At 37.5% G+C, this 25,168-nt stretch overlaps 1 protein-coding gene across 2 annotated transcripts in view; it reads right to left on the reverse strand.

Annotated features, from left to right (window-relative positions):
• PDE4D (phosphodiesterase 4D) overlaps positions 1–25,168 on the reverse strand; it is a gene marked incomplete at both ends in the record, with an annotated part of 1,145,009 nt that overhangs the window by 878,801 nt on the left and 241,040 nt on the right. The window contains one exon of one of the 2 annotated variants that reach the window (XM_080701740.1): positions 12,000–12,457. The exons of the other annotated variant lie outside the window; for it this stretch is intronic. Within the exon in view, the coding sequence (XP_080557866.1) occupies positions 12,000–12,457 (458 nt within the window). Of the gene's footprint in view, positions 1–11,999; positions 12,458–25,168 lie in introns of those variants that run through there. 2 annotated transcript variants of the gene reach the window in all.

Below are 25,168 nucleotides of genomic sequence, written 5' to 3' on the forward strand. Positions count from 1 at the left end.
TGAAAATGTGATGATTGGATTAAAAGCTGAGATATGAATGGGTGTTTTCAAAACTAAGGACTGTGGAAGTTTAAAGAACATGTTAGACAGAGAAAATGAGACATATAGAGGATCTCAAGTATGTAGATACATCACTGGGTGGAGTCTATTCAGTAGTCTAGCTCACTGAAACCTTGGATTGTTTTCTCTTTCCCACAATCTGTGTATTTGTTGATTTATTGGCAATTTTGGCTGATTTTTATGGCAGATTCTGCATTGTTACTGTTAAGTACTGATTTCTAAGCCGGGTGTGATGGCACAAGCTCTTAATCCCAGCATTTGGGAGGCTGAGACAGGAGGACGGATTACAGTTCGAGGAGAGCTTCAGCTACTTAGTGAGGTCCTTTGCAACTCAGTGAGAGTCTGTTTCAAAATAAAGAATAAAAAATAGGGCTGGTTGTGTAGCTTTGAGGTAGAATGCCCCAGGTTTAATCCCCAGTACTGCAAAACAAACAAAAAAAGGATGTATTTCTTAGATTTCTACAGAAGAAGCATCAATATGCTCTTTATCATTTTTCAAAAATCTGGTAAGAACAATATAGATATTGCTCAGTGTTTGATAATCTTTCTTCAGTATTCCTAAAAGAAACTTCCATGATTTCAGTACAGCAGAAACCCATTAATACTGATCATTAGATGGGAACTTTGTCCTCAATACAAGTAAAAAGTTACAGATAGACTGATTCAAAGTGGTGGCAAAACAAAAATGTGTATATAAAGAACTCCAAATTTTGCTTTATAATAAGGACCTAAAATTTAATCCAAGTTACTTGGAAGATTATCTGATTTCTAGGTAAAAAATAAGAATAATAAAACAAATACAGTATTAATATTATAAGCTTGGAAATATGTCAATGGACAAAGGGTATTTCTCTCTACTTTCAGAGAGAAGAGTCGTGAGTAAATTACTGTAAAAGAACAATCTTAATTTGAATAAATATTTAACATTTCCCTGGTCTGTATTTAATGTGTCAGGCCATGTACTTATCAGGGTTACATTTTGTAACTAACTTATCTGAGATTATTCAATAGGAAGTGAGTGTAAGGTATTATCAGTATTTAGAAAATGCGGTGGTTATGTCAGAAAATCAGAGACCTGGCTGACAAAGGCTGACTTCTATTACTACTTTGGTCCCATTTACTCTCACAAAGGAGATTGACTTGGGCTGATGTCCAAGCCTTCTGAGCCAAACTTGGGAGTTAGGTTGGAACTGCATGTGGACTGCAATAGGTGAGAAAAAAATTAAGTCAAAAAGCACTGTTTGAGAAAGAAATTGAAATGAAAATGTCAATCCTTAGCATCTGAGTACCAATAAGGCATAAAAAAAATTCAGGTCACCAAATAAGACTAGGAAGCTGAATTTCTGGTTACAGGAAATAACACCTAAAATAACTCAGAAGCTGGAGGATGCAGCTACCTTTAATAAAGCATTCACAACATTTAGCACTGAAGAAAAAGCAGTTAAGAATGCTAGCCAGGGATCCGCTGCTGGTAGACTTTCAGTGAATGGCACTTCAACAATAGGCCAGCACTATGTAATTTTATAAGAAATGTCTGTCATTGAAAGATACACTCATATTTATTTCATATTTTATAAAGTGTAGGAAAGTTGTTGAAATCATACACAGCTTATCACATGGTATTTTTTTTACAAGATACAATGCAGAATATTTCTATAAATTCTCACAGGTCACAGAAATTTATTTTCTAAGCAGCTCATTTTTTTTTTTAACTCCTTGATATATGAACCTTGAGTTAACCATGTCTCTGTTTTATATCAGCTGATAGGAAGCTCAGATCTAAATCTCTGAATTATATCTAACCATTACTCAGGAGTCAATGACATGCATTTTTTCTTTTATATATCATACAATTTTCATGCTATTATTTTCTCCTTTTTGATGCCTTATTTTTCTGCCCTACACAAAATTGTTTATAGCACTTTTTTTTTTGCTTTTTTAGAGAAGGAAGAAAACAGTGGGGTGAAAATAAAATGTATTATCCTAAATAAATTAAATATAAATGTTTAAAAATGGATTTTTGCTCATTTAAAAAATCAAATAAGAGAAAAGAACACAAAATAGGAAAAGCAAAAACATCTCAAATATCCTCTCTTCTCACACAACAATTTAGTGCTATCCTCAGGGGGACTGCTTGAATACAAACAATTAAATGGTACTATATTCATAATCTATTCTTTGAATTGATTATTCACATAACAATTTATAAAGTTTATAATTATATTTTAATACACATAGATCTTCATTCTTTATCAAGTAGACCTTCGTTGCAAAAACGACATCATATACTGTTGAAAGATATGTGAGTGGTTCACACACATTTTCTTTTCTATTCAGTGCTGTGCTATAGGACTCCTCTGTTTACTTACTCATATTCTTAGGCTAGTTTCCTAAGCATGACTTGGTCAAAGGCATTCCCATTTAAAATAGCGTGACATGCTATTTGATTATCCACCAACATTCTCCTAATTTACACTCTTCCCTAAAAATGTACTTAAGAAAGTGCTCACTTCTCCACACCATCTCAGTTCTTTTGAATTATTAAACTTTCTCGTCTTTTTCCCAAATGAGAGATGAAAAAGTAAGTAACAAAACACTGATGCTTTAATTTAATTCCCCTGTTCTGCAGGTGGAAAAGTCTTTTTATATCTCTATTTGCCATCCATCTTTCTTCCTTTTTAAATTGCCTGTTCATGTTTCTTAAGATTTTAATCAGTTTCTTGTTGATTTTAAGTACCCTTTATTATGGTGTGAGGTAAGAATGTGTTTTTATATTTCAGTACACCAACAAACACATATATTAAATAATTCATTATATGCTCCCTATGTTGTAATGCTCTCCTAAGTACATCCTAAATTTTCAAATGTACATGGATCTAATGCTTGCCATATAAGCTAATCTATCTAAAGTGTTAATACTTTTTAAAAGTCCCCAGTTCAGATGGATATCTAAGCTTATTCTTAGATACCCATGTGAGAATATTACTCCCAACAGTATACAACATTCTCAAATTGTTCCCTTAGTGGATTAGCCAACCAGGACTCATTGAGACTCAGATAAACATCCTCACCCAAATTTGCCATATCTCTAAATGTAATGGATCTTTTAGATCCTAATAATCCGCAGTTAAATGTTTATTCTTTAGAGGCACCTCTCTAAATTAAAAATGGGGGGGGAGTTCTTATTCCAACTGAGCTATTTTCACTTTGATATAATAGTCTCACAAGATAGATAAAAATAGCTCCCTCTCTCTATAATCATAATTCCTCTCTTCCCTCATAATTTTAAGTCAAACCGTGGGCCTGGTCTCATTAGAAACCAACTGGTACCAACATATACTCAGCAAAACGAAGAGATCACCATCTTAAGAGTTTTAAGGCTCAAGTCCAAGTTCTGTATTTAAATATGGATATGTGGCTTTTTTCTAATAACCAGTATCCCCTTCCATAACTTATGAAATGAGAAAAATACCAGTTACTCTGTGTGCTTCACAGATATTATTAAGAAAATCAAATATGCCCTGTCTGGGAAAGTGCACACTGAAAAGTCAAAGTTTCATTATTATTTCCACATTTAAACAAGCTCATCATTTGTTGAGGGCCTATACAAACCATACATCGTGCAAGGTCCTAATGTACTTTATGGAGGAGACAGATATAAATGGTAATTTTTTTTTTCTATAGGGCTGGGGGTATAGCTTGGAGATAGAATGCTGCCCTTGGCAGGCTTTGATCTGAGCACCCTCTTCACCCAGCAGGTTGTCCCATGTTCCCAAGTGTGCATGGTGGTAGTATTCTGCCTCTGAGGTAATTTCTTCAAAAGTTCCAGGTGTATTATGTCAGATCTTTGCCTCCCCTGAGTACTTGCCGTTGCCAATGCGACTGTCTCCACCATTTCAAATCTTTCCCAAGCTCTTTTCCCATCCCGCATAATGTCCAGTGTTCCTAAGCATGTGTGACAGTAGCATTCGACCTTTGGGGTAGTTTCTTCAGAGGATCAGGGTGGGTTGGATCAGATATCTGCCTCTCCCAACTACAAATTTCCACCGCCATCTCGGCCACTGCTGCCGCCACCGCCTTCCTCCTAGGTCTACGCTAGACTCTCCTTACAGGTGATGTCCAGAATTCTTAACAATGTAGAGAAGCAGCAGTCCTCCTTCGTGGGAAATTTTTCCCAAAGTTCCAGTTCAGATGGATATGTTTTATCTGCATCTCCAATATTCTAGCTACTGTGGTGGCCATCTTAACCCCTATAGAATATTTTTCTTTTCTCTTTTCCCTTTTTTTTTTTTTAAATAAGAGAAGAGAGTATGTGTGATTTGGGGAGGATGTGGGATCAGGCACTTGGTAGCGATGAAAAAATTTTTTCTTTCTGGGTGTGTGAGGGGGTCGCCTAAGGGTGCCCCATCACCACCCGGGGTCAGGGCCTTGGGGCCCAGACCTCAAGGCCCTTCCAGGTGGGGGAAGGTTGCTTAAGGGTGCCCCACCCACCCGCCCAGGAACTGAGCCTTGAGGCTTGAAACTCTGGGCCCTTCCAGGTGGGTGGGGTCGCCTAAGGGTGCCCCACCAGCGCCTGCCCACCTGCCCACCAACCTGGAGTTGGGGCCTTGCTGCCTGGACCTCCAGGTCCTTTTAAATGGTAATTTGTATACAGATGTGGTGGTACATACTTTTATAATCCCAGTATTTGGGGGGCTGATACAGGAGGATCCCAGGTTCGAGATCAGCCTTAACAATTTAGTAAGGTCTTCTGCAACTTAATGAGACTGATTCAAAAATAAAATAATAAAAATAGGGCTGGGGGTGTATTGCAGAAGTATAATGCTCCTGGGTTCTATCCCTAGTACTGTGCACACATACACACACACACACACACACACACGAACACACACAGTTAATTTGTCAGTGTTAGAGTATAAATAATTTACAAAATGCTATGAAAAAATCCAGTAAAGGAAATTATCCCTCTTCTTGTAGGCATATCTACATTAGTGGTAACATAGGAATTGAATTTAAAAAGATATTCCTGAGTTTTCAGGATGAATAAGGAAAGGGTGTTATAGGGATAGAGAAAGCACTAGAGAAAAAAAGTGGTTTCAGCAAAAGGAGAGGCATGAAAGGCACGGAGGACTCAGCACAAGGCAAGAACCTGAGTGCGGTCATTTTGTGGGTTGGTGGAAGGGAATAGACAGCAAGACTTTCTGTGAGGAAGAGAGTGGTTAACATTCTGAAGAGTCAGACTAGTAAATTCAGATTCCACTTTGCAGGAAAAAAAATTATACTAGAATTCCAGACAAGGAGATGATGAGATTGTTGGACTGGAGCATCAAATAAATTGGAGTGAGGAGAGCCTGGAACTGGAGAATACTTAGAGACTATTGCAGTGGGGCTTGGTTAGATGGTAGATGCTTGAAATAAGGATGTGGCAATGAGCAAAGATGATATTTTGAACGATATTCAAAATATATTGTGCTTTATAAGACCCAAAGTTAAAGGAAAAGACTGAAGATATCACTGGCCTGAAACAGTGGGATAAATGGTGGTACCACTCATTGAGATAGATCAGTAACTATCAATGCTTATTTAGATGACAAAGCAATTAGCCCTTGTTTGGTTTTGTGATTGACATTGATGTTTGTAAAAGTACATCATGTGCACTAGAGGATTTTCCTCTTCTCCCCTCCCATCCCCTCAATTAGGTCACCTTATTTGCTCATCTACAGAATCTCCTTCATCTAGAGTTCCTCCTTTGACCCATTTTCTCCCTAGCTTTCGCATATTAGGGAGAGCATCCAATTTCTGATTTTTTTGTGACTGAATAATCTCACTTAGCATAACGTCCTCCAGTTTTGGGTGATGTGTACATGTATGACTACACCATCTTGTATCCATTAAGATGTATGAATACAATGCACCAATAAAATAATTAAAAAAATAAAAATAAAAGAGATGACAAAGCAAACCTTAGTTGTCATTATTTCCAAAGCAGTGTGATGAGACTCATGACAATGGCAGTATATGTGTGAATGGGGTCAAACAAATTGATGATTTTTTAAAAATAAGGTAAAACTGCCCTTTTCTCTGGGAAAAAAAAATAGGTTTCCTATTTTTAAATGGAGAAAAATGTTCCTCTCGGTAAAAATAACCACATCTTTTGAAATATAATACAGTGCTATTTGGTATAATCTCTTAGCAACATTGCTGTTATAAGCTAGGACTGGCAGCATTCAAAGTTATAGGCTCACATACTGCATATTTTTAAACATGTAGATGGCTACTAAGCTGTGATAGAAACATAATTTTACCAGTGTTGGGCTTGAGACATGAGAATAATTAGCAAAAGTGACTAACAAGTTTTAGTCTTTTTATATTGTTTATCTATATGATGTTTAAGAGTCCTTCTTAAGATATCCCTCCAAATCCACATTCAGTATGGAGATAGAATTTAGTGACAATCCATCTGTGGGTGTGTGTTTGTGTTTGTGTAAGTGTGTGTGTTTATTGGAAAGTGAAAGAATGTTTTTGCTTTCTGAAGTCATCTTTCACTGAAATCTGGAGTCTCATCACAAGTGCTTTTTTAAAATAATTTTCAAAGTTTTGTTTTTAGTATGGAAGATGAGGACATTGGTTGTTAAAATATGGCCACAATGTATAAAATGTAAATTTCACTGTCAAAGAATATGGAAGATACATATTGTAGATTGGATTCTGACAGTAAAATAGTTGTGTTAAGTAATTCAACCCATCAAGACACATTCTTTAAAGTATAAAAGATGGATAAGGGTGGGCTAGGTTGGTGTAAGTTTCTTCTCTTCTTCACATTCCATAATCTTAGAGATACATGCCTTGTGGACATTGTTGATTACCTGTATGCCTGTCACTGGTGCATATTTGGGGGAGTAAACAAAGATGGCCCAGTGAATCGGATGAGATGAAGGCTTGTGAATATTCCATCTTCAGGGGACATGTTCCTGTTCCCCTTTTCCTTCTACCTCTGCCTGCTCACTGCTTCCCAAACTCCTTTGACATGCAAGTACAAAATTTTGAAATCAAAAGTATGAAGGAGATTGATGCTGTCTTCTAATGCATCAAAGTCTCAATACACTAGCTAATAAAGTAATAAAACAAACTACCAACAAAACAAAACTTTAGTGGAGGCAAGTAGGAAAAAAGTGTATAAAAAGTTTTTAACAGTTTCGACATTATGTAGAAATGTGAAAATATAATTTTCCTTATATTTGCTATTTAATTATCTTTTAAAAATTTCTATGGTACTGGGGATTGAATTCAAAAGGTTTCTACCTCTGAGGTACACCTCAAATTCTATTATATTTTTAAATTTTGAAATAAATTCTCACTAAGTTAACACAAGTGGTGACCTGGAACCTGTGACCTTCCTGTTTCAGCCTCCCAAGTACTGGAGCATCACCAGTCTTAGCTTTAAGTATCTTTGATGTCCTTAAAATTTAAAGATGTCAACCTTTTATCATGCATTCAATATTTAAAGGTAAATAATGCTTCCTAAAATTTAAAGTCCTGGGTTTAAGCTTGGCATGGTGGCCCACTCTTGTAATCCCAGCCTTCGGGATGCTGAGACAGGAGGATCTTGGTTCACTGCCAGCCTCAGCTACTTAGTGAGGCCCTTTGCAACTCAGTGAGAGCCTGTTTCAAAATAAAGAATAAAAAATAGGGCTGAAGGTGTAGCTCAGACGTAGAATGCCCTGGGGTTCTATCCCCAGTACTGCAAAATAAATAAATAAATAAATAAATAAATAAATAAATAAATACAAAATGAAGTCCTGAGTTTACTGATGTAGACAGTATAAATGACCACCTTTGCAATTAGTTATTGTAAGCAAATTTTGCATCAGTGACTTCGATGATCATTTCATTCTTTAATGAAGAAAATACTATACTAAAACCTTTGAAAGAACCAATATAACAATGTAGACTATCTTTTATAATCCAGAGTAAAACAGTAAGAAATTCATTTCTTTAGTACTAAAATATTACAATATAATCTTCCCTATAATTTACCCTTAATATATTTAAAAATTACTGTCACATAAATATTTTATAATACACCTGGCTTGTACTTATAGTGAATATAGTTTTATCTATTTTCTTCCTAAAATGCCTAAAATCAAGGGCCACTTTTTTGTATTTGCATGTTATCTAGCACGTTTTTACAGAATCAAAAAATCCTCTTGCTATTTAAACTTCCAGTCTTAATCTGTTACTGAGAATATACAGATTCTGTGAATTTTGAAACATATTAATGAGAAAACATTCCTAGTGAGGAAAATATTTTATGTACAAAGACATAAAAATAAATAAATCTATCAGATCAGTTAGATAGTTGTTACATTTTGAGGGATCATTGGTTGCAAAGCTAAAATGGACATAAACATTTTTAAAGGGAATTTAATTTCTATTTACTCATCCTAGTAACATAGAGACCTTCTGGAAATTTAAATTGTATTCTTTCAAAATTCTTCTATGTTGAGATTAAGAAATGAATCTATCTTGCTAGACAGATACACACCTTAAAATGTTATTTATTTGACAGAGCCATGTTTTCTATGGAATCAAGGAATTGCCCGTAAAATGTGTGACGATTGTCTCCTTCCTGTGTATATAAATGTCTTCCTCAAAACAAGATGCATTGAAATTACTAATGCCAATCTCAATAACCTGTGAGGGAGTGGGAGGGGAAACTGGGTGGGGTGGGGAGCTCACCAACTATTGTGTGCATGCATGCCCCCGTCACTTTGGACTGCATAAATATGTGAGATCACAATGCAGCACTAAAAGTATTAAATTATTTAGAAAAAACTCAAGATGCATATCTCTTCCCATTGCTTTGCAAACATTCTTATAATATCAGTCAACATAATAATATCTGGAAATGCTACTGTACATGCTGGAAATAGCCTTTTAAAAGACATATCTTCCTTGGCAATCCATACACAGACAATTTAAATCCCCATTTAGAAGGTGATGTGTGTGTGTGTATGTGTGTGAGCACACATATGCACACACATGCCCATACCTTTTCTTGATCTCATTTAAAAGATCATTGAAAACAACCTGAACAATTCTGATTAGCTTTAATTTCTTTAAACTCTGCTTTATGTTTCTTGTTCTGTGCACTGTACAAAGTCAAAAGTAAACTAGTTTGCCTCTATTGTGATAACTGACACCAGTTCATACTGGATGAAATTTCTGAAGTAGAAGGTAAAATTAAAAATCTTTCTGCTTCCAGAGGCTTGTGCTAGCTATCATTTTTTTAAAAGTGAATTTAAACCACATCTTATTTTGGGTTCATTTGGGCTCTGTGTCCTATAGTGCCAATTATTATGTTTCATGTTTGGTTTCATATATTCTTGGTAGTATCAACATATGCTCAGGTACCGTGTATATTTAGTTTAGAAGGACCTTATTGGTATATTTAGTTTAGAAGGATCTTATTGAGTCAAAAGCCCTGGGTTCAGTATTAGCTCTGGCATTCCCCATCTGTGATACTGAACAAAGTACATAATCCTGTAGGGCTCAGTGTTCTTATCTATTCAATGGAGATAATACCATCTCATCTTAGTGTTATTATAGGAATCAACCAAGGTAATATATATTTAATGTCTTTGATAATTTTAGAGTATTGCTACTGTTCTCTTTAAAGAAAGAAACTAATACTCACACCCCTTTGAAAATATATTTATTTACAAAGGCAACTCTATTAAGGAAAACAACACACAATGTGTGAACATGTGGGAAATATGAAAGCCATGTAAAGAATTTTAAGTCCAATCATTCTTAAGGCAGAATGACAACAATACGCCAGATCAACCACAGTGGAAGCTACATATAAATACTTTACGTCTTCGTTTTTCTTTGAACCATTCGATTAATAAATTTCAAATATGACAACTGATCAGTTTATTATAAATTTAAATCAGTGATGCAATACTACCATTTATATTAGCTTATTTTGTCCCCTCCCCTTCCTAGACATATTCAATGTTAAAACTGAAGTCATTCGAAGAGATTCTACAAAATCAGTCCACCCACAGATTAACCTAGAACTCTTCTTCTTACTTGATGTGTATTAAGAAGTCATCATCACATGAAGTTTTTCTATCAGTAGGCAAAATATACCATGGCACACTTCCCTTTAGTCTCCCATTAGAGACCCACATCCCACAGTGGGCGGGAGAGGAGGTGGTCAGTTAAACTGTGTGTGCTTTAGCAGTCAGCACTGTAACGATGAAACTTGGGTATTAGTTTATAAATGTTTGCGACCTGCCCCAGCCATAGAACTTTGAATTGATCTGAATTGAGATTATCTTTTGCATCTAACAGGTACAATGGCACCAACAAGGTACCTAAGGATGTGAGGAAGGCACAGAGCTAAGAGCATGTGTGAAAGTTAAAAGGATGTGCTCACATCAAGCTTGTGGTATTCTTTTTGGCTAGATTTTCTTGTCCATAGTGTATACATAAACACACAAAAAGACATGTTCACACACACACACACACACACACACACATCCTCAGCCACACATTTTTAAAAAACGGTTATGATTTCTATAAATCCAACCTACTGTCAATTAGAGTTGGAAAAAAAAAATCCAAGCCCCAGGTTTTCCTGTTCCTGCATCCAGCTCTGATTTACAATTACCCATCATCCAAATGTGGGGCTTACACATGTAGGGCTTCAATGCTTGGCCATTTCTAAGGTTAGATGATTTCTTTAGCTCCATTAGGCTGCTCCTAGGCCAGCCCCCCCACACACACACACGCACGCACGGCACGCAGGCAGGCACGTGTGTGTGTGTGTGTGTGTGTGTGTGTGTGTGTGCGCGCGCGCGCGCAGGTGCCTGACCCTTCAGTAGGGGAAGGGATTCAGGGCTTGGTACCAAGAAAGTAACCAAATGCGGGCCCAACACCCACCACCACGCCTGCGATGAGAATCCAGAGCTGACTTTCAGAGAAGCTGAAATTGGTCCTTTACACTACTCATTTCCGCGGAAAAGCAGACAGAACTCCCAGCTGACATGTGGCTTCCCTGCCCCGTCTTCCGGAGCACTTTACATTAAGAGGAAATCACTATAATCAAATCTCTACGTCGTCTTGCTTGCTGCTAAAACGAGGTGCATTTGTCCTAGGATTTTGCAGGGACCAGGGCTACACACAGGCTGTGGATACACTGGCGCTCGCACAGACCGACGCAGTGTGAACTCACACAGCCTCCTCGCTGCCTCTTTGCACACCCCCTTCTTCCCTCTAGTAAAGATTGCTGAACATTTTGCTCCAAACTCTCCAAGTCACCCACGTGTTTGTTCTCCCCTTTTGCTGTTCAATTTACTTCCCGGCTTGACAAAGAGAAACTCGAGTTGCTCTCAGGCTTTAAGCTGCAATGCTGGGACCAAGCTGCCTTATCCTTTCCGGGTGCCCTCTCCCGTCAGATCTGCCCAGCCGACCCCTCCTCACTCTGGGGTGATTGGACAGATCCCTGGCTGCTTTCCCCGCTCCAACCTCCGCCCCACCACCGTCACCATCCTCCCTTTTTCACCTGGGAGCAAACTGAATTCTCTTTGAATTACACTGCCAGGGTGGGATGGACGCGAGTGGGCAGAGGGGAGGTGCGTGGCGCAAATAGCTGGGTAGCGCGCTCGAGTGTGCGCGCACACGCGCACACACACACTCACACACACTCACACGCAAATCCCAATGAACAATTAGGCTACACTTTCGGGGTCTATTGCACACACCTGAATCGTATCAGACACGCCCCTGCTCGCCCGCCCTCGATTGATTTCCAGAACATAATGTGACCCTGGTGCAGGATTGGCGGTGGTAAAAAATAAAGCAACTAAGGGAATTTGAGAAGCCGGGAGGTGACCCTTTGGCTGATGGGGGCAGGGGCGCTCTGCACTCACCGCCTGAGTCCCTGGAACGACGAGGGCCAGGACATCCTGGATTTCTTCAGGCCGGGCCGGTGGCCGGTCTCCACCGCGTAGGAGGTGCGGTCCATGGCTCGGCAGTACAGGTAGCGCTCGGTATCCGAGTAGCCGCGGTGCCGGACGCGGATGCCGGCTGCCCCGCTCGAGGCGTAGCGGCCGCGGGCAGCCCCGGGCGGCGGCGGGGGCGGCGGCAGGGGCGGCGGCGGCGGCGGCTGCAGGGGACACTGAGGCTGGGGCGCGGGCGCGGGCGGCGGCGGCGGGGGCAGGTGGTGGTGGGGATGCAGGAGGCGGAACTGGGGCTGCCGGAGCGGGTACTGGGGGTGCTGCTCGTGCCGCCAGAGGTGCTTGGGGGCTTTGAGCGTGGCCCCGCCGGCGCCGTCGCAGCCCTCGCCGCTGCCCGCCCGGGCCGGCGCGCTGCTGCCCTCCGCCTCCATCCCGGCCGGGCTCCGCGCGCGGCCGCCCAGCCCCGAGCCCCGCGCTGGCCCGAGCGCCTCCCGAGCTGCTGCGGCCGCCGCTCTGAAGGCGAAGGAGGCTGGGCTCAGCTCCGACTCCGAGCCGCCAGAGGCTCGCGGCTACCGAGAGGGGGCTCTGCGGGCGGGAGGGATGGCCCAACGCTCAGGGCTCTCTGCACGGGAATCGCGGCAGAAACGCGCTCCGGGGCTCCCCAAGTCACCAAGACTGGGGAGCGGCGCGCGATTCCGCCGGCGCGCGGGCGGTCGATCCGTCCCTTAGGTCCCTTCTTCTTCCCCTCCTTCCTCTGGGCGCCGGCGGCGGGAGCAGGCTCCGGCTGCAAAAGCAGTCGTGGCAGCAATAGCCACGGTCTCTATCCAGGGCACCCGAACCCCCTGATCTTGGAGCTGCTGCTGCTGAAAAGTTGGACAGCTCCCGACGGGCGAACCAGAGCTCTGACTTTCTCCAAAACCACTCCAGCCAGTCAGGAGTCAGACCTGGGCTCAGGCTCCTTCCCCTCCCGGTGCCCGCGCCTCCCTCCCCCCTGCTCCTCGCTGCCCGGGAGATCGGCTCTTCACCTCCGCTCGCCTCCGGTCCTCCGTGACAAATGGAGTTTGGTGATTCCTGGCTGGTTCTTAGACCTTCCAAAGAAAAGAGATGTGACCTGGCAAAGTTGTCGCTGAAAGATTGGATCTGGGTGAAGATCTGATATTTGAGATTAATTCAGTCCCTTTCCCTGGCCGAGGATTAAATATTGTGTGGATCTTATAACTAGGAGAATGCCCAATGTTTCCTCTTGAAGATCTTCCACCAGCCAGTATCTCGGTCCTGGGGAGTGGTCCCAGCTAGAAATCAAGAGGAGCAGTCCTTAATTTTAGAGCAAGGCTGAGGTCTCCAGCCACATTGATGGCTGGGGCGCCTTTTCCATCACAAGCCTCTGGATATCTTCAGCAGTTACCACCTTCACTGCTGCCTGCAATTTGCCTATCCACCACTTCCAGCAGAACACGGCTCTATTACTAAAGCTTTTTAAAAACATCTTGTACCATTATTATTCCCGAGAAATTAGAGTCATACTTGATCCTACAATCCAAATTCAATCTGTGTCTCCTTCTAATTAATATTTCCCTGCAGTGTCAAATGTTTTTTTGGGAAGACAAGAGAATTTTCAGAGCAACATGTAGGCACAGTTTTTCTCCATCCTTTTCATATTACTGTATTGCTTAAAGATCAGATGTCATTTACTCACTGTTAAAATAGTTCTAGAATTAGTCTTTGTGGAAGTCACCACAGTACTATACATGACTTGATCTATAATATATTCAGGACTCACACTAGTTTGTAGGCAGAATTCTATTCTAATTCTCTTCTTTGCATGCAGTCTTGCCATAATTGAATATGTGCGTTTTATGCATATCATATGATGAATACTAAAGTACCCAAACCAGGAACTATGTCCCAGACTCTCCAGAGTGCTGAAAATCTAATGTTCTGCACCCAGTGCTTACACAGCATAGATGTTACTGGGAAAATAAGTATACCGGAAAATAAGCACTCACTTTGCTCATTAGTAAGAACAATTTGGAATGTGCAAGCATCCTCTTCTTTAAGTGGTAGCAGTTAAATTTTTGTTAAAAATAGACCCCTGGCATCTCTTCATGTTATTTATTATTGGGAATGTCCCTTTCTTTCAATATTTTGGTACGGGCACTCTGCTCATAAGTGGCCAGTGAACAAAATCTGAGAAAGGCTGCCTTAAGAGGAATAAGGCCAAAGTCTTCCACGCACTACTTCCCCTGTGGAGGACTAAAACCACACTGGCCTAAGGCATCCTCTCTCCCCTTTGCAGACACAAGTGTAACTACAGGCAGTGGCCAGAACATTTTCTATGCCGTGAAGGGCACCAAGCCAGTATCTTCCAAATAGGAAAGAAAAGGAAGTGTTCTGTAGCTTAAGATGCTTTATTGTTTTAATTTATTGTCTTACTAAGATTCGGAACCATTTCAAAGAAGTATAAAACCTTCTTTCCTCTGAAATGCTTGCCGCCTTTCTCTTCCCTATAACAAACAGCAAAAATGGCTCTACCTGGAATTCCTAACCGCATATGCTAACAAAATGCATGTAATTAATGATTCTCCTTCCAGATTAAGCAATTATTCAAATCTAACCTGATTCACTATCCTTTTAATTCATGAACACTTTCTCCATATTCCCCATTAGTATCTAATAACTAATTTGTTTTGTTTTTCATATATAATCACAAGTTAGGAACAGAAAGCGCTTCAAAATGCACAGGGCAGCCTCAAGTACCCTAAACAAGCAGAACACTGTGGGGTAAAACATATTTCTTTCTTTTTTAAAAAATGTATTTTTATGGCCAGGGGGTGGGGGGGGCGTGGTGGCGCACGCTTGTAATCCCAGAGCTTGAGATGCGGAAACAGGAGGATCAAGCTGGTTCAGAGCCAGCCTCACTGGCTTAAGAGACCCTGTTTCCAAATAAAAAATATACAATAGGTCTGGGAGTGTAGCCCGGAGGTAGAAGGGCTTCCAGGAATCCCAGAACCACCAAAAAAATTGTTTAACATGATCCCTACTTATAAAAAATTTATTTTTTTTGTATATTTCTAAAGATTATAGTAATAGTTGATTGTATAGCCATTGATGTAACAGCTTGGGTCTAATCTATCATTTTCTATCCATGTAACCTGAGCTAAATTATTTATCTTATATGTCTTTTATATGCAAAGAGGTACTCCCATTATCCACTACATAGAATATTGTAACTTTTTAAATTAGATAACGCTTAACACAATGATTTATAAACAAGTGCTTAATTAAAGGTAGCAGTTTTGAGGATTCTGGCCAGACTTGTGAGATTCCTAAATATGCAGATATTTAGGAATCAGTAGCTACCAATTTTGTCTGCAAACATCATGTGTAGAGCTTCAAAAACATCTAATATTGAACCTTAGACCAGTGATTACAAACTTTGATATCAGAATCAGCTGTAGAACTAATTCAAAACATAGGCCTAGACTTCTTAGAGAAAGGATGGAGCTTGGGGCTATTTATGCTTATAAGTTTGCAAGGTGACTCTGATTTAGAGTGAAGTTTGAGAACCAACACCCTGCCATGACAAATGAAATCAATACTTATGGAAGGAGCCAGTTATTAATACTTTAAAAAAACTCTTCTAGTGACTTTCTATATCAACAACTACTGGTACAGTTTGATTCCCTCATTAACATGGATATGAAAACACACGAGGTACTATTAGGTGATTTCTTCATGTGTCCTGAGTACTTCTAGGCAAAATCAAGTTAAAAGCTTAGCTCTTATGTAAATATGTACTTTATTACTCTAGTTGTCCCATATGTAAAATAATCAAACAAAGACATTTATACTACTAAAAATGGAGTGTTCCCAGCTTTCTGCTTGACAAATCTTTTCATTAGGGATTTTCTACTTATAGTTTAAACAACAGAATGTAAAATATTAACTTGACCCATTAATTTTCTACCTATATGTCAAATTATTTTTCTCACTTATTGGCCATGGAGTTTACAATTTTATACAACAGTCAGAGTCTTTTTAAATTATAGGATAATAGAAGGTGTCTTTGAACACTATCACTAAATTATGATCAGCATATCTGATAACATAAAACATAAAATATCAAGTAAATCATCAATGTCTTTCCAGAAAAAAACTAAACAAGCAGATAGTTGGTGCTATTACCATGAGATGGAGATTACATACTAACATCCTCTTATGCCAACAGATTTCAAATCGGCCCTGATGACATAATCAATCACTCAATGTACTGCTAGGCAATTAACAAAGGAGAACATTACTGTCAATAATGATGGGGAGGTCTACCAAGAATGTTAATTAAAAGCTAGCAGAAAGCAAGAAACATTTCTATCTAGAACACAGAATTAAATGTTGTTTATTCCTATCTTGATAGGAGAATGATTTAAGTTAGACTTTATTTTGCATATATTTTATGCATGCTCATTATATATTTCTTAACATGAATCAGCTTAAAATCAGAAATTTTCATTATCAGATGTTGTTTTACACAAGGCCAGACTGCTCTCTATCTAGAAATATCTAAAAGGTACACTGAAAGCCTCCAATTTCACCCAAGTCTTCAGTGTGGAACACAAACAGGCAAAGGGTGTTTCCTTGAGATACATAAGTGCTCTTAAAATGATAAAAATCTATACATATATTAGAAAGTATCAGTATTACTACTAAAATAAATACTAATATTAAAGTTTCTATTGCATCCGTTCCAATACATTTTAGGCCATTTTCAGTATTTTTCTAAAATGAAATAAACAGCAATATACAAAAATGCTGCATTTGAATACTTTTGTCTTTGATCATCACACTGATGTAAATCTAGTAGCATGCTAATGTCAAACTGGCTGCTAGCTTGGTATCACCAGAAACCAGTTTGGTAGTTTTCTAATGAAATATCTTATCCATTAAAGTTAAAAATATTCTTTATCCACTATGTGCCAGTTCCCATGCAGACTTTGGTATCTCATTCCTGAACATACAGATCCCCCAAAATACTGTTCCTAAGATTTTGTCTTATATAGGTAATAAGTAAGTAAGTGACAATTACTTGAAAAGAGAACATGAATGGCACATGTTGATATGGGTATGAAGATCTGCTCTGGAATTTTAGAAACAATATTCAATTTTTAATGCTCAGTGAGAAAATGACATCTAGCTGAAGTCAAGACTTCAGAACAGAGTGAAACTGGCTATTATAATTGTGTATAAACCAGTGTGGATGACTGTGTGTGTGCATATGTATGTATGAATGTGTGTGTGTGTGTGTGTGTGTGTGTGTGTGTGTGAATCAAGGAGTACAGGCATCTGACAGAGATTGGCACAGAAAGAAAACTTCGAAATTATGGAGCACTGGGCATTCAGAATATGATAAATTCTGTAATTCAATGAGAAACACAGATGGGAAGGTATGCAAAAACCCAGTGAAGAATCACGTGTTGCTCAACATTCCCTTGTGGCAATATGGTAGCTTTATATACACATTGGTCCCCTCTGGGTGGGGTGGGTCAGGTGTACAGATGATTGGTAAGGTGCAAAGACAGTGAGAAATCAAGGATATGAGGAGAGGATGTAGAATAATCCTGTGTTGTCCCTGAGAAGATGGGGACACAGATGGAAGAAATCGTACTGAAATGGACAAAGTAAACATTTCCTTTCTAAAAGAGAAAGGCCAGTGTATTGAACATTTAACTTTGAGCATTCTTCAAACAATTTTTACAAATTTTATTTAATCCTTACATAAAAATACTTTTCCCATCTACACATTTGGGGAATCAGATTAAGTTCTTCAACAGGGACTAAAAGAACTATGCTAGCCCTTTGTATATATTGAATGTGAATAGTGTGACCCAGACTCTACATGGAAAACACCTGTTCACCAAATTGTCTCAACATTGATTGATTCATTCAACCAATATTTATTGAACACTTAATATCTGACAAACACTAAATTCTGGAGATACAGAAGTCAATAAAGTAGAGAAAATTTCCAGCTGTCCTGTTCTCATTGGAAGTGATAAAATAAATACTTAAGCACATATATAAATATTTCAGATGGGGGCTAAGCGATATGAAGCAAATTGACATAAATTAAGACATTAGAGCCTGGTATTCAGGTATGCTATTTGTGTATAGGGTGACCAAAGGAAGACTTTTCTGATAGAATAACATTGGAGCAGAAACCTGAAGGAAGGAAAGGAGTGATCCAGCATTAGAAGGTAGGGAATAATCAAGTGTAATGACATTGATGTGATAGCAAACTTTTTATGGCTGAGGAACAGAAAAGGAACTGGTGGCCTGGGGCACAATGAGGTAGAGGCTGGTTAGAAATGAAGACAAATAGGGAAGTACATGTTGGCCAGACATGTTACTTGCATTCATATAGCTATGCATTGTTGAATTTTAAATTAAAATGTAGACTCCTAATACTCACTGAAAATATTTTCAATATATTACACTATAATACCTCATGCAAGAGAGAAATTACTCATTGTAAAGGGAAAAAGCAAGTAGGTCTGGAGGACAAATACTCATTATCAGCAATGAAAATATAGCCTTTTTTTCTGGGAGAAAGACCATACTTTCTTATTTCATTGTAGACCAACAAGAAAAAAATATTTGAGGTTCTATTTTGTTTTATCATTGAAATACTACAAATCATGAACAATTATTGTACAGTTGCAATACACTTAAAATGGTAGATATCATCCAATCCCTCAGAAGATGTCATAGAACTGTCAAAGTGATTGGTGAGACCTGAAGGGTGATTACTCAGGTGCTAAATTTCCATCTGTCAAAAGCTTTTAGCAGACTTTTAAGAGAGGATGTTTAGCTTCTAGTGTTAGATATTGAAAACTTTTAAAAGAACAAATATTCCTCAAAAGGTCACTCTCAATCTCAAAGATGTAAATGAGATTACAAGAAAGAGATTGTAACTATGAAATGACCAAAAGCCAAAATGATTAAGAGTCTAGGGATTCCTACTGTAAAGATTTAATCTTAAACTTTGAGATGCTAAAAAGTACTATGGTAAGGACTGATATGGTAGTATGCTTGAATATTTTATTCATTAAAGAAAATAAAATAATAATTTTAATTTTAAAAAGCATCTATTAGAATCAGTTGCTTAGTGTAATTAGTGACTTAAAATTGAATTATACCAGTAGCTCCATTTTATGTGTATAGAAGGAAACTGAATCTCAGTGGGGCAGTTACTTGTTTAAGGTCAGACGTTTGTTTAGTGTCAAAGCCTGGACATAAGCCATGGCTGAATCAACCTGTGATCTTGTCTGGATGATGACAAAAGAAACTAAATGTGGAAATTTAAAAGTTACATGTCAACAGACGAGTTATTTAATGTCAGTGAAAGGGTGGTTTAATATTGCAGTAATATTATTTTGGCCCTCTAATTCAGTACGAAATTGCACATCCCCCGATACTATTAGAAGAATGTTATGAGATCCACACATAGGAGAATTTATTTTGTAAAAAAATACAAAAGCACAATTAGTCAAAGCTTGATAAACCAAACCATATAAACATTTAAAACTTCCATTAATTGAATGTGATCAGTAAAGTGCGAGACCTAATCAAACGAGGAGAAAATGTTTCAACATGTAAATTTTACAAAAAGCCAGTCCAAAAAAATTAAGTGTTTCTATAATACATTAAGAAAAAACACAATAAAATAGTTAAAAAAACATGAAAATAAATTTTACAGGGGAAGAAAGCAGAATGGAATTTAAATACTAGAAAAATGGATTGATCCCATTAGTAATTAAAGATAGGAATGAAGACCACAGTGAAAGGGTATTTTATGATATTGTGCAGATCAGCACAAAATCCTTATACTTTGCATTGGAAAAGACTTAGATCAATAGAAACATTTGTACATTGCTGGTGGGAAACAATTCACCACTACCTGGTAGAGGTAAATAAAAATTCACATATTTAGCAATTTAATTCTCTTTAATTCTACTCCTGGGTACATAGCATACAAAATGTTTATATGCAAACACACAAATAGAAACATGAACCAGTATAGTCACAGCATCATTATGCATTATATCAACAACCTCAAATCAAAGTGTTTAGCAAGAAAAAGCTTCAACAAAATGTTACATTATAAAGTCATGAATGATTACACAAAGCAACTTGGTTAAATCTTAGAAACTTCTTGCCCAGTGAACAAAGCAAGTAGTAGAAGACAAAAGCATATTATCCCTAAAGAGGTCAAAAAGCAAAAAAGTAAGTGAACAACACAACTTTAAATGAAAATTTAGTGTTTTTTTTTTCATTTTTTTTTGTCTATGGTGATATTTCTATTTTCATCTTTCAACAATTTTGTTTAATTCTCTATTTTGTTTAGGTTTTCTAAAAGTTTGTCAATCTTATTTATCTTCTCAAAAATAGATTTTTACTTTGTTGATCTTTTATATATTCTTTATTTCACTAGTTTCTTGTGCTTTTGGGGTCTTATTAAGAAAGTTTTTACCTGTGCCTATGTGTTGTAGTGCTGTACCTATGCTCTCTTTAAGGAGCTTGAAGGTCTCTGGTCTAATTTCCAAGTCTTTGATTCATCTTGAGTTTACTCTTGGGCAGAGTGAGGAAGTGGGGATTATTTCCATTTTTCTGCATATGGTTAAGCAGTTTTGCCAACACCATTTGTTGAAGAGGCTATCTTTTTCCACTGTATGTTTTTGGCTTCTTGTCAAGAATAATATGGCTATAAGTGTGTGGATTTGTTTCTGAGTCTTCTCTTCTGCTCCCTTGGTCTATGTGTCTATTTATTTTTTCCCAATACCATGCTGTTTTTATTACTATGGCTATTTCGTATAGTTTGCAATCAGATACTGTGATGCCTCCTGCACGGTTTCTGTTGCTGAAAACTATTTTGGGTATTGTGGTTTTTTTGTTATTTCAAATGAATTTAAGAACTGATTTTTCTATGACTATGAGGAATGACCTTGGTAATTTAGTGGGTATTGTATTGAATCTGTGGATCACTTTTGGAAGAATAGCCATTTTGTTGATATTTTTCCTGCTTATCCAAGAACATGAAAGATTTTTTCATTTCCTAAGGGCTTCTTTGATTTCGTTTTTCAATGTTTTATAGTTTTCTTTGTAGAGATCTTTTACCTCCTTGGTTAGGTTTGTGTCTAAGTATTTTTATTTTTTTGTGGAATATCCTGAATGGAAGTGTTTTCTGGATTTCTTTTTCAGTGAATGTAAATAGTTTCAACTCCTCAATTAATAAACTGACTATGAATTAAAATTCAACTATATGCTGATTGCAAATAACTCACCTTATAGGCAAAGATATTACCAGGCTAGGTGAAATAATGGAAAAAGATATTCCATGCAAATTGAAACATGTTTTTTGTGTAGCCTTAGTGAAAATCTGGAAAAAGGCATACTTGATTAAACACTGCTGAAAAATGAATAATTTGAACAAATTAAAAAATGAGTAAAAATATTTTTCTGGAAAAAACAAATTGAGACATGACTTATAAAGCAGATTTTAAACCAATGTTTATCACAAGATAAAGAAAAACAGGGTCACTTTTTACTGATAAAGGGAACAACTTAACAAGAAGGTAAAATGATAGTAAACATTTATTCCCCAAACATCAGCACAATCACTATTAAGACTCAGATAGACTTCAATACAATAGTACTGATACTTTAATATTACCTCTTTAAATTTTATATATTATTATTATTATTATTATTATTATTATTATTATTACTGTACTGGAGATGGAGCCAGGAACATTCTACATCTGAGCTATTCCTATAACCCTATTTTTTATTCTTTATTTTGAAACAGGTTCTCACTGAGTTGCAAAGGGCCTCACTAAGTAGCTGAGACTGTCCACAAACCATGAGCCTCCTGTATCAGCCTCCCAAATGCTGGGATTTCAAGTGTGCAACACCACACCCAGCTAACTCTTTCAATTTTAGATAGATGATACACTAAAATGTTTAGTGAAGATTCTTTAGATCTGAAGAGTACTATAAGTCAATAAACTTATCAGATATTTACAGAATATTTCATCCGACAATAGCTGAATTCATATTCTTCTCAGCTGTTCTCAGAACCTTCTCCAAAACACATCATATTCTAGGAGACAAAGGAACTATTAGTGAATTAAAATTATATAACTAAAAAATCCTAGAATTAATGGAAATAAAGATACAACTTACTAAAGTCTCTGAGACACTATGAAGGTGGTTTAAGGAGAAAATATTTTAATATTGAGTGTCCATATAAAAAGACAGAAAAGTGCCAGATAAACATTCTAATGATGTACTTCAAGGCCCTTAAAAAACTGAAACAAAATAGCCCCAGACCAGATTTTTTTAGTTTCTTCACTTATTTCCTCCATGATCTAGTCCTCATTCAAAAGTATATTCATAAATCTCTCTATATTTATATAATACTTCAGGATCTTCCTGTTATTGATTTCCACTTTTACTCCATTATGATCTGAAAAGATGTAAGTAGTTATATAATTTTTAATTCACTAATAATTGTCATTTATATTTTCTTTTGTGAAGTGTCTATTTAGTCCACTTGACCATTTTTAAATTGGATTATTTGGTTTTATTGGCAGTGAGTTTCTTGAGTTCTTTGTATATTATACATATGAGTCCTCTATTGGAGAAGTGGCTGGCAAAGATCTCTTATTTTGTTGGCTCTCTCTTAAGGTTCTTGATGATTTCTGTTACTGCACAGAAGGTCCCCAATTTAATGCAATCCCACATATCAATCCTTGTTTTAATTTCTTGTGCCTTTGGGTCTTATTAAGGAAGTTTTATCCATGCCCATATATTGGATCATTGGTCTTATGACCTCTTCAAGTATATGTAAATCTCTATTCTAATTTCCAGGTCTTTGATCCATCTTGAATTGACTCTTCTGCAGGTAGGATTTATATCCACTTTTCTACATATAGTTAAACCAGTTTTTTTCAACTCCAGAATATGTTTTTGGCCCCTTTGTAAAGAAGCAATTGGTGTAAGCATGTGGATTTGTTTCTGAATCTTCTATTCTGTTTCATTTAGTCTATGTGACTGCTTTTGTGCCAAACCATGCTGTTTTTATTATTATGTCTCTGTAGTATAGTTTGAAGTCAGATATTGTGATGCCTCCTGCCTACATGGTTCTTATTGATGAGAACTATTTTGTCTATTCTGAGTCTTTTGTTGTTCCACATGAATTTAAAAACATTTTTTTTAGATCTGTGATGAAAGACTATGTTATTTTAATAGGAAATAGATTGAATCTGTAGATCTCTTTTGTTAAGATGACCATTTTGTTGATATCTATTCTGCCTATCTAAGAGCATGAGAGATCCTTTCATCTTCTAATATTTCCAATTTCTTTATTTAGTGTCTTATATTTTCCTTATAGAAGTCTTTTACCCCCGTGGTTATATATATTCCTATATTTTATTGTGTTTGAGGTTATAAATGAAATTATTTTCTGGATTTCATTTTCAGTTGGTTCATGGTTGGCATAAAGAAAAGCTTCCAATTTATTTAGACTGATTTTTAAAAACTTTTCTGAACTTGTTAATCAGTTTTGTAAATCTTTTGGTTGAGTTTATTGGGTCTCCTATGTATAGGATTATGTCATCTATAAATAGAGATAATTTCAGTTCTTTTTTCTATTTGTATTTCTTTCTCTTGCCATATTGCTTTGGTTGAATTTTTAGCACTATATTGAAAAAGAGTGGTGATAGTGGTCATCCTTTCCTTGAGTTTAAATGGAATTTTCATAGTTTTTCCTCATTCAATATGCTGTTGGCTGTGGTTTTCTTGTATATTGCCTTTATGATGTTAAGGTAAATTCCTTCTATTCTGATTTTCTGCAGTGTTTTAAACATGATTAGGTATTGGATTTTGTCAAATGCTTTTTCAGCAGCTATTGAGATGATCATGTGATCTGTGTCCTTAGTTTTGTTTATGTGGCAAAATACACATATTATTGAAATTCAGCATTTCTAATAAGCCCTCAGGTTATGTCTATGCTATAGTTCTCAGAATCATTTTTAAGTAGCAAAGTTTTTTTTTTTTTTTTGGTGGTACTGGGGTTCCTGGAAGCCCTTCTACCTCCGGGCTACACTCCCAGATCTATTTTTATATTTTTATTTGGAAACAGGGTCTCCCAAGCCAGCGCGCGCGGCTGGCTTCGAACCTGCGCGATCTTCCTGTTTCTGCCTCACAAGCGCGGGGATTACAAGCGTGCGCCACCACGCCCGGCTTAAGTAGCAAAGTTTTAAAGGATAGACATATAAGTAGTTTTTTTTCTTTGCAGTGCTGAGGATGGAACCCAGGAGCATTGTGCCTCTGAACTACACCCCCCAGTCCTACTTTTTAGTATTTTTATTTTTTTGAAACAGGTCTCACTGAGTTGCAAAGGGCCTAACTAAGTAGCTGAGGCTGTCCGCAAACTGTGATCCTCTGGTTTTTGCCTCCTGAATGCTGGGATTATAAGCATTTACCCACCACACCTGGCCATATATGTGATTTGTTAAAGGATTTCAGAGCCAGGCATGGTGGCACTTGCGTGTAATTCCAACATTTGGGAGGCTGAGACAGGAGGATCATGGTTTGCAGACAACCTCAGCTACTTAGTGAGGCCCTTTGCAACTCCGTGAGACTCTGTTTCAAAATAAAGAATACAAAACAGGGCTGGGGTGTAGCTCAAAGGTAGGATGTCCCTGGGTTCCATCCCCAGTACCACAAAAATAAATAAATAAATAAATAAATAAATAAATAAATAAATAAATAAATAAATTCAGAATTGATAGGTTACATAATTCACAAATTTTCAGATGGTAGTTACTTGATGGGTAGGGAAAGGAAATATTCTGTATGAGAAAAGGAAGGAGCTCATAAGTAGAGAAGTGCACTCATGAATCATACTCTGGATAATCTTAAATCATATGCTAGATAATATGTACATTGTACATATATATGTGTATATTATACATTGTATAATAAAAACCATAAGAATAATAGAAGTTCCACAGGGCAGTGAGCTCACAGCAATCACCAAGAGAACAGAAACAGTGGAAGGAGACAGGAAGACGCAGTGCACA

The sequence above is a fragment of the Muscardinus avellanarius genome, assembly GCF_963383645.1.
Source record: "Muscardinus avellanarius genome assembly, chromosome: 1".
NCBI lineage: Eukaryota > Metazoa > Chordata > Mammalia > Rodentia > Gliridae > Muscardinus > Muscardinus avellanarius.